The sequence below is a fragment of the Corvus kubaryi genome, unplaced genomic scaffold (assembly GCF_017639235.1).
Source record: "Corvus kubaryi isolate FWS band 111438036 unplaced genomic scaffold, C.kubaryi_AGA036_p1.0 37300, whole genome shotgun sequence".
NCBI lineage: Eukaryota > Metazoa > Chordata > Aves > Passeriformes > Corvidae > Corvus > Corvus kubaryi.
The window spans coordinates 15,349,079-15,363,796 of NW_024581093.1; the positions used below are offsets into that span (position 1 = coordinate 15,349,079).

The following is a 14,718-nucleotide window of genomic DNA, read 5'->3' on the forward strand; positions in this document are numbered from 1 at the left end:
ATGACTCCCTGGCTGTTGCCGCCCCTCTCTCTCTCATTTTGTATTCCATATTGCTTAGTCTGAAACCCAAGCAAAACAATTTCCATGGAATTTTCAGCATGGGAAATGTAAGCTTCCACAATAACACTACCAGAATCTTCCTTCCTTTGGAATGTTCTCAGATTTCAAAATGTAACAGTAAATCAACCTTTTGACTTTTCTGCTGGTATGGTCCCATGAGAAGTGGAAATGCAAACAATGTACTGGCATACATTTTTTAAAGTCATCATTTACTAAGAGATCTTTATCAAGTTCAGGTCTCAATGACTATTTCTGTTATTTTGAACAAGCAAGTTTATTTTTACTTAATGTGTCTTAATTTTGCAAATATTTTGAATCAGTATTCACTTCTATCAGATAAAACAAATATTTTCTCCAGTTTGAAAGCACTACTTGAATAAAAGTGTCTGGATTTTCTCACATTGTAACTGCTTTGTTTAGGACTTGTACAAATTGCTTCTGATGATAATAAGTGTATTATTAAATATATTTATATATATACACACATACATATAACTTTCATTTGTAGCCTGATTATATTTTCTTCAAAAGTTTTTGTGGACATTTATAAATGTCCCAACAGGCCAGTGTGAACAGAGGAAAGAACTGATATGGTTTCACAGCATGTAACAGTGGATGTTGTAAAATGGGGTGAAAAATGCATCTTGTTTCATAGAAATTAAGGTAGCCTACTTTGGTTTTAAAGGGAGAGGCTGTGTTTAGTAACAGAAGTTTAAAATTAGGGACAAGGGGCATAATTTTCAAAAGCAAGATGTCTCCAAGTGTCTCTGAAGTTGGAAATGCCCATCCTTCCTGTCAGCTGCTTTGTAAAAGCTCCCCCAAGATCTACATTTATAGTCCTGAAAACATGATCTGGTTTTCAAAATTGCTACAGATGCTTTGCCTCTGTGGAAAAGACTACTGGAAATCCAGCTGCTGATTTAAAAATAAAAGGATCCTGTTTTGAATCCAATTTCATGTTCTTAAAAACTGTTTTATTTGTTGCACCTAAATTTGTATTAAAAGTGTGCATTTCAGCAATTGTGCTAATATTTACAATTTCATGACTGGTTTTGTCTATGCAGAATTAATCAGCTCTTTATAAGCATAACACACCACCCATGTTTAAGGAGAAATTTGACAGTGGATGGGATTTGTTGGAGGAAAAATTCTTTTGTTAGGGGAAAGTCTAGCTGCAGTTCTAACTTTCAGCTGAACTGATCATTTGTGCCATGTTATCCCTTTCCCAAATTTTAAATAAACTTGAAATAGAATTATTGCAGTGTCCCATTTCTCTTAATAAAAATGAAATTTGAGCCTGTGAAGCAGTGGAACTGAAAGCAGGGTGCAGCAGCAGAGCTAAGGCAATGCACATGCTTTTACACTGGGTTTGAATTCTTAATTCTTTGTGTGGACAAGCAGACCCACACATGCTTTTAAAAAAGCATGATATAAACTCCTCTATTTAGCTATATTTCTATTTAGCTACATTCTGGTGTCCTACGTTGTCACCATGCACAATTCATCCTTGCAGCTTATCCTCTAGAATGCAGGAGGAAACAACAGCCAAGATGCTTTTTATCTCTTTAACACTGTCATGCAGGTCTGCTAATGCTTCCTTGTCCTTTGTTTGTTTGTTTGTTTGTTTTTTTCCCCAGAGGAAGACAGATGTAAATTGTACTGCACAGCTGAAGACTTTGACTTTTTCTTTGCAATGTCCAGCAAAGTGAAGGATGGAACTCTGTGTTCTCCAAATAATTATGATATTTGTATTGATGGAATATGTGAAGTAAGATAAAATTAAGTTTCTTACAATCCTAATGTCTATCTTTTTTTTATAAGTGGGCAATTGACTCCTTTAGGGGAAATGCAGCTGTTTCTTTATATTCCCTTTTGTCTGAGTCCTTCACTTGTGCCTTTTGGTTGCAGCAAGTAGGGTGTGATCATGGACTTGGTTCCAAAGCTGTGTTGGATGCTTGTGGAGTTTGTAAAGGAGATAATTCAACGTGCAAGTTCTTTAAAGGCCAATACTTGATCCAGCACAAAGCTAATGGTAAGGAAAACTGTTCCTCATGATCATGAACTCATTGCTCTGCTGTGTCCCCATGTAATATATATGACTCCTTGCTCATTCAGGCAGTGGCTGAGGGTCCAGATGTGAGCTGAAAATCACAGGGAGAGTGAGAGGAGAGTTCACGTTTCTCCTGTTTCTTGGTAACAAGAAATCTGTGAGCATGTCTTGGTCAGTTAAACAATCCTCTTGTTTCTTAAGCCACATTTTCCCTTTACATGTGAATTTCCTCTTAAAAGAGATTTTAGGATTCAGGCAAGTGAAAAAATTGTTGTCAGCAGCTTTGACTGGGATGGGACTGTAGAACATATAAAAAGCAATACACAGCATAATGCCAAACATGACAGTATTTCCATGTCCATTTTCAAATTAAGTTGTCTGGAAGCTGTCCAGATGTTTCAGTGGAGGATCCAGGCACTGGGAGGTGGACTTTTCCTTAGTGGACTGTCACAGGCTTCTTGGGAAATAATCTCACTGTGCTGCACTTTCTCAGGCATAAAATGTAGATAAGATTTCTGTACCCACAGGGATATTTTGAGGATCTGTTTGCTGTTGATCACAAGACATGTCCTTATTGCAGTAATATGGACCAGGAAATTGTCCAGGATATAGTAATACAGCCCTGGCTGGCAGCAGGGAGGTCCTCTGGTATCCAGGGCTTTGTGGAGACTGCATCCCAGTGCATCTCCCCTCAAAGCCCTTGTGGCTGGCAGTAGTACCTTCCAACTACTGTAGGAAACTACAGGGAAAACTACAGTGGAGCCACCATTAGTGTGTTCTGCATTTTTCTAAGGTGAACTTGCTTTTTCTTGCCTTGAATCCCAAGGAAAAATTTCAGGAATTGAAATACCTCAGAGTTACTCTGATTACATGGGTGGGGGGGGGGGGGGTTAAAATCGGAACTGGTTTTTCCTGGTGAAAATGGAGTCACTTGGTGGGTTGGAACAGCTGTGTGTCTTTTGAACTGTGATAATTTCAGACTGGCTCAAAAAGATGAGCCAGCTCTGTGTGTGTGACAGCTGCCGGCACGTTGCTCCCTTCTCTCCTCACAGACTACTACGCGGTGGTGACGGTGCCGGCCGGCGCCCGCAGCATCCAGCTCCAGGAGATGCACGTCTCCTCCAGCTACCTGGCCGTGCGCAGCCTGGCCAACAAGTACTACCTGACAGGAGACTGGACAATCGACTGGCCAGGGAAGTTCCCTTTTGCCGGGACAGTTTTTGATTATCAACGCTCCTTTAACCATCCCGAGAGTCTCTATGCGGCAGGACCCACTAATGAGACTCTGGTCTTTGAAGTAAGCCTGGCTTCTGATTGTTCTTGCCCTGATGTCCATTACAGAATTGCTAACGACAGCGTCAGCTCTGCACTGGGGCTCTCAGCAAGATGGAAGAATAGTGTTGAGTCATGCTAGCATTCAGACTCGATTGTGTGGTCATGCTGGATTGAAAGGCCTTTCACTGCTTTATTGAGGTCTGAAGTTTAGAAAACTGTCACAAATTCAGTGGAAAGGAAGGTGCATAAAACACACTCTGTAGCATCATTTCTCAGTTGCTGCACAGTGGTGATGGAGACTATAAATGGCTCCCATACATGGCTTGCAATAAAATCCAATAATGTAAAAAATGTACCATTGTGTCAGTGCTCAATGGGTACATGTTCAAATAATGCTTCTGAAACTGCAGGTGAGTGGAGCCATTTTCACATCCAGCTTGGAATGCAGTCAAAATACCACACACAGGATCCTGTAGAATGATTTTCTGTTGGTTCAGTTGTTATCTTATACATGTTTACCTCACAATCAAATTAGTGTCACCTACTTTGTGTGCCAGATGTCCTGTGTAGAAGCTATTGTTAGCAGAAAGGAAACTTGGTACTTACATGGTTAGTTCCATTTTTACAATTTTGAAATTGGCCTCTGCTACTGCTATTCTAAGAAAATCTCCTTCTGCATTAGGTTGCTTAGCTAGATTTTCTTTTAAAATGCATCAGAACATCTGAGGGACCATTTCTGGCTGAATGATCGAGGTCTTTGCTTCCCGTTAGCTCCATTAGTTTGCCATTGTTAGCTCTAGCAGGTCTTTGGCTTTGTAACTCAGCTGTTAAGTCTGTTTTGATGAATCCTTACTTCCCTGTGAGGAGGAAGGATCCCTCCCTAGCAGGGATTCAGTTCCTTCCCACGCCTTCCAGCAGGACTCTCGAACATGTAGTGCCCCTTGGGAGTATGGCAGCGAGGGCTGTGCCTGCCCCCTGTCCGAGGCAGCATCCTGCTGTCCTTCCCCCCATCCTGCATCCCTGTCTCTGGAATCTGCTCCCTTGCCCAGCTTGGTCCTGTGAAGCCAAGAGCAAGCACAGACTGGGACATGAAGTATATTCTTCAAGGCTTATTTAAGCTTTCACAAGTATGCAGTGAAGTGTTTATTTGGAATACTGAAGAGCTCTGCTGCTCTTCCTGCTGGCTGAATAATGGACTGAAACGTGTCCTTAAGAACCACTGAAGGCCCTGGACCATGGACATGTTAAAGCTCTTTAGGGTGAACACAAGTTTTAGAACAGGCAGCTTGACACAGGCTAAGGGGGGCTTGTCTTTCCACAAACTGCCATCACAGCTCACAAAGCCTTTTGCAACATCTTCCTCCATTGAAGAATTTTCATTTTGGGTATGTGTGTTAATAGGGATCTTTAGTCCAAAGATCAGTTGAGTCCACAAGCTACAGACATGCTCCCCTGTCTGCAAATCATCTGCCTTGCACCAAAACAACCACACTTACTATGAAATGTTAAGCTGAACTCCCAGGAATCTTATTTGTCATAACCCAAAGTAGATTTGAGCTGTATTATTATTATAGAGCTGAAGTATGAATTATAAATCTCCTGCAGGAAGACTTGGCTGCATATTGTGCACATACTTTGCAGAATAAAGATTAAAGAAAAAAAATTAATGCCAAATACCACTTCTATTTTCATGCTTTCAAATTATGCTAAACATTTTTATTAAGATATAACATTTAACTGGAGGCTGTCGCTCCTTTCAGAGCTTATTTAAGCTTCCCTTGTATTTTTATTGAAATACCTACACCATTGGCATTGGTAGCTGGGGATTCCAATGACTGAAAATGTCATGTATGGCCCAATTACACGTGTCTATGAACTGGATTTAAGATTTTTTTCCTTTTAATAATTTAACAACATTCAACAAGCTGAATTCTGAAAAAAAAAAAGCAGAATTTTCTGTTCAGAGATCTGCAATATTTATAACTTACTACTAACTCTGAGAAGCAAAAATGCCAATGAAAACTGAAGAAGTATGTTTTGAGAGAACACGCATATTGCTGAATGTCTGCTCTCAGCCAGTGAAACAAATCCTACTTCAGCTCTGAATACCAGAAACTGATAGGAGGCTGAAAAAAAGGAGTGTTGAAGCATACTGCAGTGTAACTTTGTTTTCATTTTTATCTCACCTATATTTTTCAAAGAAGCACACAAAAATGTCCTGCTGCAATTTTTTTATTCAACTAAGTTAGTTTTATATAAGATAAGGTTTTCCAGAGTTTGGACCTCAATGTCTTCCTGTAATTTTCAGATTTCTTTTTCATTTTTTAAATTAGCCTGTATTCAAAAGATATTTACTGTTTCTTTTCTAGGTTAGGTTTGTTGTTTTTCTTCCAGAATAATTCAGTGTGAGCCTTGTAAAATGCACTGCAGGTATGGAGGACTTGGATAAATTGTATGTATAATACAGAAGCTTTTATTATTCATGTGGGCAGAAAATAGAAGGTTTTGCAGCTGTATTTATTACCTATGACTGAAAGCCAGATTAACACAGCTTGTGCCCATTTCGTTCTGTAGTTATAATTTTGATAGACATTTGTGTGGTAACTGAAATGGTCCAGGTTTGTGCCTTTGTTTCTGCGTGCAAAGCAGGCTGCAGGTATCCATGAAGCTCAGGTTGTGCACGTCCTCTGAGCAACATTCCCAGGAGAGGATGGGACCAGACAGGTCTGGCAAGTCTGTGCTCAAGGCAATCACTTCCTTTGAAATGCAGTCATCCTCCAAAATACTTTCTTGAAAGAGATGTCTGAAGCATGTATTGAGAGGGAAGGAGCAGATGCAAATAATAATAAAAAAATCTTTAAATTTCCCATTGTCTTGCACACAAGTTCAGCCTTGCAGTTCTCTGAGATGTGCTGTATTTATATTTTATTGTACAGTTTGTTCCTGTACATGCATCTGTTCCTGAAATGCATCTGCTTTTCTGTCAGGCTTTTCAATAGTTCAGCTGAGCACATACATTTAATCAGACATTGCAGACCTCAACACTATTCAAAAATGGATAAGAGACCAGAAAAAGGCAGAAAGTGCTTTTCTTATTTGCTGTAGAATGTCACCAAACCCTCCCCTCCATATCTATACATATATATTATATATATGTAATTATGGGAATGAATCTTACTAAAAAAGACAAAGAGTAGTGAATCTGTAATTTGACTGGGTTGTGGGGGAAAAAGTACAAACTGTGGTGGCCAGATATTTTCTGAAGAAGAGAACATTTTGAGATGAATGTGGAATTAATATGTGTGACTAGTATTTCCTGAGCACAACTGCTGGAAGGGTGAATGCATGATGAGGTTTTAGGATTCATCAGCATCCCTTCTGGATTGCTCAGGAATTGATTTCACAGATAGAGGGAAGGGAAAACCCAGTAAACTGGTGTCCTTCAGAATTTGTGTATCAGTGTCCTTCTGAAGTTAACATGGCTGATATTTTGGTGATTATGGGTTTTCAAAAACCAGTAAAAGCTGAAATGAAAAATATTCGTAGATTCAGACAACAGTTGCTGTAATGGCCCAATTCAGATTTCATGAAATAATGGTCAGTGGTCAGAGGGGTAGAAATATTATAGCTAGATGCTAATCTAGGATGAGAAATTGATACCAGGTTTTTAAAATATAGTTTATGTAGCATGTCTGTCTCAAATAGAAACATGCTGGATTTTTAAAAATGTAGCTGAATACCTTCAGCTCATTTATATGTTATTTGGACATAGGAAAGCCAAGGTAATTTCTTCCAGTTTAAAGATCTTGTCAGTGTTTTTCTGTTAACTGAAAGATATTTAACTTGAGGGAAACAGTCAGTGTATTTATCATTAATTATCTAGCTTTGCTAACAAGAGCTGCCAGTGGGCACCGCCAGCTGCTCCAAAGGATTTTGGAGAAGGAGAACCCTCACAGGACTCGGTCACATGTGAGGCTCACTGGGGACACCCATTTGGTGAAATATTTAGTCATGCTCCACGACACACAAATGCTGGGGAAGATTCTGAAAGGGCACAAGAAACAAAATTTTATGTGGGCATGAAAAAGGCTGCATGGCCAGGGATTGATGAACAAAATTGAAAACATGAGAGTTTTGTAATTTTGCGTTCCGTTCTATCAGTAAGTAGATGAAGGAAGAATTGACTGATTTAAGAAGTCAAATACAACTTGAGAAAGCAAAGTTTTCCAGGATGAGACAGGATCAGTATCCTCACTGAAGTTTACCTCAAACTTGGTGAAACATTAAATCAAGAAATTGAGAAGTCTTTGTGAAATAAAGAGAGTTTATTTTAACATCAATAAGTAAGAGATGGAAAGGATGCTTTGTAAAGAGGCAGACATCCACAGGAAGAGAAGGTGAATGGAGCTTCAAGGCAGGAATATGTCTAATTAAATCCAGTAAATCACTTCCTCTTTATCAATAGGGGAGAACAGGAGAAGGGAGGCCAGGTGGAATGGCTTTACTGATGATGTAGCTGCCACTGGGAGAAAGCCAAGTTGCAGTTATAAAGGATTACATTTATTATTAGCTACTAGATGATAAATTTGTACTGATTTCCCCTGAAGAGAAAGTAGGCTAAAGAGACCTAAGATGTACTTATAAGATACAGATGTTGACTCATTACAATGGATAAAAGGGTTCTCCTGTAGTGAGGAGAGATTTGCTGGACAGCATCCCTGAAGGTTGTACATTTAGCATGTGAACAGTGAAAAAACGGAGCACAGTAACAATGGAAGATAAATTTGAAACAGCTGAAGTAGAAATGAGATCATATAGGACCCTTTCAAGGATACTTCTTTTTTTTTTCTTCCTTTTTAATGACCTTAGTGGACTTTCTTGAAAAACAGTAGTTTGTCATAAGCTTTTAGTTAGGACTGTGTTTAAAGTTACTTTAGAAGTATTGAAGAGATAAAACGCCTTTTGTTTTAAGGTTTGGCTTAAGTACCCAGTGGGTAATTCTTCCTTTACTGCTTTCCAAACAGGTGTTCTCCCACTTTCCTTTGAAGCCCTGGTGCTGCCACTGTCAAGGATCCCATCCAGTAACTGCCCAGTTTTAAAACTTGTTTTAAACACTTTTCCACCAGAACCATATGCTGCATGCTTAGATTTACCAGAATAAATTCACAGAAGTCAATGGAATTAACCTTGATTGAACAGAGAAATTAGAATGTGGCTTAGGATGCTGGATATTACAACATTCATTAAACAGCACGTGGATCCCCAGTGGATGAGAGCTGCAGGTCCCAAGCAGAGCACAGCCAGGCACTTGCCTTCACACAGACTTCTCTGTCTGCCCTCTCTGCAGATTGTTACATTCCCCTAAAGAAATTATCCAAGACTTCCAAAGCATGGGAATGACCCAGGAAATGTAGATGATGTTTGCAATGTAGATGCAGCTTGAGGATGCAGATCAAAGGCACTGTGGATGTTGGGATGTGGATGCAGGGATTCAGAGATTGGGCTCACACCCATTTTGTAAATGAGGCACATGCAGAATGCGTGCAGATGAAAATAATCCTTTACCTGGCTTTTTTCCTCTATGCTCAACTTCACTCTGTAAGTGATTTGTAAATGTCTATTAGTCCTCCACAGAGATAATGAGTCTTTTTTTCAGCTTGCTACAAGCCAGCCATTAGTATTCTTTCCTATATATTGGACAAAACATTGTGGAAGAAATAGGAATTTAGCTGGTATAAATTAATCTTTTAATTCGGTGTGCTGCAAGTAATTTCACGTACACATCTTACAGTAAAAAAATACTGAAAACCACTGAGTCAATCATAACAAAGCAATGTTAGTAGACTCTTTAAAAATTTGACCTGCAAAATAGAGTATTATATTTGAAACTTTAGATGGCCATTTGAAAAAAAAAAATCAATCTCAAACAAAGGAGCAGATGCACAGCTAGTTTAGGGAATTTATTGGTTTAGCTTTCACATCAAAATTAGCAGAAAAAGGAAAAGGTTCTTTACTCAGGAGAGTTCAATCTATCCATTGTTTTTACATTTTGTGCCCTAAGCTAAAGCCACAGTTCTTTTTCTTCGGAATAGATCCAGCAGATTCCAGCCGTAGAGCCTGTGGTTTTCAAACTCAAGAAGCTGTAAATTTTATAACTCTGCGCCCTGCGGTCAGAGCTGCTGAGTGTTGTGTCTGAAGTCAGGTGGTTGGTGTGTTAAAGGTAGACATTAAACAGTTCTGTTGAGGAACTGGAAATGTTTAAGGAGGTTGTTTGCCAGCTGTAAATTTGGGAGCAAATGCCAGTTGGCTGAAAAGATGCTGGAATGCGTCCAGTTAAGTAGACTAGCACTGGAGGTCTTTCCAAATTTGTAGGTCTGATAACTTGGCTGAATATGCAGACTTCAGTTATTGGGTTGTTAAGAAAGGGCTTCATAATGAATGTTTGAAAATACGATAGAAAACTTTTTATATGCTCATTACTTTGGCAAAATTGCAACTTTGCAATAGTATTGCATTCCTGATGAAAATTCGGTCGAATATTATCCATCGTGTACTATTTTTCAGCTGAGTGCCAGGGACTTCAAAGCATATGGTTTTGTGCCCTGCAGTATTTTTGTCTCCAATACTATTCCATAATTGGATTTTGCCCTTTTTCTACATAGCTGGGATGATGCAGGAGGAGAGACACCTGACTGTGATGCAGCTCCTACTTGGTAAACATTCACTCTCGTAGCCTACTGGGTGGGAAGGGGCTCTGGCTTTGGCTGCTGGCCAGGAAGTGAGAGGAAGTTCCCTTCTCCTGCCTGTTAGAATTGTGGCTACTTCCCAATGTGCAAGGAGGGGGTGTAGCCCAAGGTCTTAAAATGTGTATGGCCCAGCTTGCCTGGTGTGCAGGATTTACCCCCCCAAGCACTCACCCAGCTGCGAGCTCCTTGCACCATTGCGTGGTTGTTCTCTGAAGGGATGGATTCTCATGGGTCTTGTTCTGACTCGTCCCAGATCATTCCCTTCACTCTGCTGAAGCACCAGGAGAATATTGCTCTAACAGGAGTAAAACTGCCACTCTTACCTTCTCATCCTCCCCCTTTCCTGTTCAGAACTCCGTGTTCAGAATGCATTCCATCTGTTCCTTGCCTCCACTGTCACAAAGAGCACTTTCAGAAGACATATGTTCAGTCTAATACTTCAAGATATTTTTATTAGAAAAGTTTTAAACTTTGCTGGTTTTTTGGCCACTGGCACAGCACAGTTTTATGACAGTTGTCAGAATCAAGTGAAATGAGGACTAACCCTTACACAAGGTTTTGTGGTGTGGACAAAACCTCCTCCTCCTTTGACACAACTTATTAAAAGGCCAGACAGAATTTCAACCTCTGCACTTGAAGGAACACAGCACCTACTGAAATGGGAGAAAGTGTTTCTGGCTGCCTAAGATGCTGAGATCTGTGCTAGTACCTTAGACTTGTAGGATGAGTAAAAGTAAATTACAACATTTTGAGCTCTGGTGTGTAAGAAGAACCAGGGAAGGCATTGTTTTAAGTGAAGAATAGTATTCCAGGGCTCAGTTCTTACTACAGTTAACACACTGCATTTTTTTTCTGAAGTGCATTTTCTGAAACTTTAAACTTCAGATATTTGTCTCAATTTGTCCTTGAGAGAAGAACAGTAGAGTGAACATGTTATTGCAGCTTGTGTTATCTGGAAACTCTAATGCCAATGGACGTGGAGTTCAATATTCTAACTCAAGAACAGCTGTTTTAGCAGTTGGACTTTTTGCTATCAGCAGTCTGATAGATTTGTAAAAATAAAACTTTTTATGTTTTTCTTCATCTGAAGGGGCTGTTAAACCTTATCACATTTACATCAGATAATGATGAATAACTAAGGGAAAAAGAAAAGTCCTGAAAAAAGTTACACTGGGAATGGTTTGGATAGAGTATAGCAAACAGGGCACAGAAGCACACATTGGGGCAGGAGCCTAAGGTGAAATACAGAAGCTTTGTGAGATGCTCATGAGTGAGCCCCCTGCACTGGGGGCTCTCAACACTGTGGAGGTTTCCTGGGAGGCCAGTAAGGGATCCAGAGATCTGGGGTGCATCTGTGCAAGGCAGAGAGGAGTTGCACAGCAGTCTCAACTCTCATGTTTCCTTATTTCAGAGTATTCCATACTAATCCTGATCCTGTACAATAGCTGTGATCTATTTCTACCAAAAAATTTCAGTCAAAATAGTCAGTAATCACTCTGAGAGCTATTTCTTCCACAACCTCACAGGTAGTCTAAGGTGCTCATGAATTTAGCTTGGATGGCTGAAAAAATTTACATTAAATACTTAATTTACTTGTGTTTGAAGGAGTTTCTAATCTGAACCCTCCCAGGAGAAGGCACATACTCTACAATTCATTTGGAAGTATTTGCCTTTGGCAGCTGTAATTGCTGTATTGTTAGTTTGGATCATTATTGAGGTTCCCTGACTGAAATAAAATCTTTGGCTACTAAGAATGGAAACTGTAACATCCGTTTTTCTTTCTTCTAGAAAAGTAAACACTCTGCAGTCCAGATCCTTCATGTGTTCAACATTATTGAGCTGCAGGTCATGTAAATTTGGTCTGAATTTTCACTGTCATGGGCAATTTCTGTTTTCCAATAGGTACATTTTCAGAATACCTTAAAACCCTTGGCTGCATTTCAAATGTTATTATGTTCCTTGGTCTTAAACAACATTAATGTGAGTTTGTTGCTCTTTTATGAAACCAGTCTATACAGAGATCAGTTCTACTTGTATGGATTGCTTAAGTGTTCAGGTCAGACATTGTGTAAGCTTAACTGATAAGTTATTAATATTTTGAATGGCAATCATTAGCATAGATTTGAATTGTACTTGAAATGCTAATGCTTATCAAAAGCTTATTTAGGACTGCACCTGTTCTTTATATTACTATGACAAGATCCATATTGGTGGAGTTAAAACTTGTTAGAGCTCTGTAACTGTAAACTCCTGCACTGTTTCTGTTAAGTGTGGATGTAAATGCACTTTGCTGCCAAAAGTTTCTAAAATGAATGTTGTTAAGTAGAAATTTCTCCCCAAATTTAGGTATGTGTCAGATGTTCATGCTTCTTGCAGTGATTATAATTCAGTCTTGAAATTAATACAGTGAACAAAAACTGCAATATAAATTCACCACTAAAATAGTGCACCTTTGAGAGCTGGGCTCCCTGAGTTAAATGAAAAAGATTGGTGTTATGGTCAGCAATCACACTTTCTATAAATTTTCTAACACATTATGCTGAAATGGTGAATAAAAGGTTTTTCCAATCCTTTTTTCCTCTGTAGACACCCAAGGGCAGGTTCTCTCCTGCACTGAAGCTTTATCAGCTTCAATCACCATGAGAAAAATTCCAGCTGAGGGTCTTACAAACAAAATTTATCACCAGTCCACATAGAAAAGAGTTTTTTACAAAAAAGAAACTTGTGTTTTATACCCTCAGCCTCAAGAACTGAGGAAGCCATCTCCAGGCCTGCAGCTGTGCTGCTGCTTTGTTAAAGCTTCTGCCAGGAGAGCATTTGAGTCCTGCTTGGTGGGCAAAGGCTTCCTCCTTGCTAGAAGGATCAGCCTGGACTTTGCTTGCTAAAGAGAGGAAATGTCTCCCATCCCCACATCCCAAATCCATGCCCTGCAGTGCCCCAGGCAGTGTCCAGCCCCTGCCAGTGGGCTCCCAGTGGCTGCCCGGACCCGCTGGGTCAGGGCCAGTGCAGGAGGCTCTGTGGGTGATGTTCCACCTCTGCTGAAGGCAGTGCTGCTTCACTGACTCGGTCAGATGCCCCTGATTTTCAGGAGGGGACTCTGTGTTTCTGCACCCCTCTGTTGCAGGCCCTGCAGCTGTTGGTCCAGGCAATGCTTTGCTGTTTAGCAATTGCTTTGATGGTTTTTCCTTTGGGTCTCCTGAAAATCCTCTCACAAGCAGGCTGTGTGTACATGTATTTTGTGTGTATCTTGTTTAGTTCATCTTCCTTCAGACTGACAGAATCCTTTTTTTTACCTCTCTCTCCCCCCCCTTTTTTTTTTTTTAAACAAACCCCAAATATCCTTCTACAGATCCTGTTACAAGGCAAAAATCCTGGGATTGCTTGGGAATATACATTTGCCAAAACCAGCATTGAAGACAAGACATCTGCCAGAAAACACAGCTACTCGTGGGTGACAGTGCAGTCTGAGTGCTCAGCAACCTGTGGTGGTGGTAGGTAACTTTCCCATTGCCAAGCATCTTCCTTTTCATTTTTTTTTTAAAGTATCTCAAATCTTTTCAACTGCCTTTAATTCTGCAAACATGTATTGATACGTACAGGGGGTTACACTGAACACCTGGTCCTTATTTTTTTTTATCTGATAACTTAGAACCCAGAGGAAATAATTTTGTGTTGCCTTTATAGTAAAAAATATTCATGCCAGCAAGTCAGTCTTTTTTGTTTAGGTCAGCCCATATGCATATGATATCTTCCTGTTGAAGTAATGTGGAAATTAATTATATACTTTGATGCTGTAATTTGGGAATGTAGAAAGGTACCAAATAATTAGGAAAATTTATCCTATCTGTAGAGAGCAACCAAAAATTAAATTATTGTCAAGACCTCCACTGAGAGCTGCACCCCCATCTTCTCATTGTTTAATTACCAATATTTTAATTCTGCCAGTTCAAAGCCTGAAATTCCATGTAAGCTGAGGATTTCTTATTGCTGTGCACTTCTTTTCTTGCACAGACATCTATTCGTTTTTATAAATCCTGCATGTTTTTTCAGAGGAAGTAATTCTGGGATGTAATGAAAGCAAAAAACTGGCATGTGGGAAGTCTGTAATACCAAAGGATAGGACTGGGTTCTGAAGGAAATGCTCCTGTATTGGCAAAAAAATTCAGGTGAAATTCAGGAATACCTTGCTGGTGTGTTGTCAGAACTTCACAGCATCTCAGTAAATGGTTTATGGAAGCAAGATCCACCAGGAACACTGCAGCCATAAAATATGGCAGCTGTATTTTCTTCCTTCCCTTTAAAAGGTTGCAGTATGGATATAAAAGTGATGGAAACAGTCTCGTTTCCAAATTTGATTCACTGTGCCCAATGAACCATGTGTGAGGTGAATGACAGGTCTCAGTTAAAAGATAAATCTATAAAATCACTTAAGGCATTTCTGTAACTGTCCTGCTGCTGACACTTGATTGAGTTTAAGGTACAGGGACCTGCAGAAGTCTGGAGTCTGTAGAGATTCACTGTAAAAAGTTTACAGAATGTTTATTTGCAGTTTTCAAGAGCGTGAGGAGGGCTTTAAGCAAGCACTGC

At 39.7% G+C, this 14,718-nt stretch overlaps 1 protein-coding gene across 4 annotated transcripts in view; it reads left to right on the forward strand.

The window, feature by feature from the left end:
• ADAMTS18 (ADAM metallopeptidase with thrombospondin type 1 motif 18) overlaps nucleotides 1–14,718 on the forward strand; it is a 77,192-nt gene that overhangs the window by 47,375 nt on the left and 15,099 nt on the right. For all 4 annotated transcript variants that reach the window (XM_042027634.1, XM_042027638.1, XM_042027635.1 and 1 more), the window contains 4 exons: nucleotides 1,698–1,828; nucleotides 1,969–2,092; nucleotides 3,163–3,407; nucleotides 13,481–13,622. In XM_042027634.1, the coding sequence (XP_041883568.1) occupies nucleotides 1,698–1,828; nucleotides 1,969–2,092; nucleotides 3,163–3,407; nucleotides 13,481–13,622 (642 nt within the window). The remainder of the gene's footprint in view (nucleotides 1–1,697; nucleotides 1,829–1,968; nucleotides 2,093–3,162; nucleotides 3,408–13,480; nucleotides 13,623–14,718) is intronic.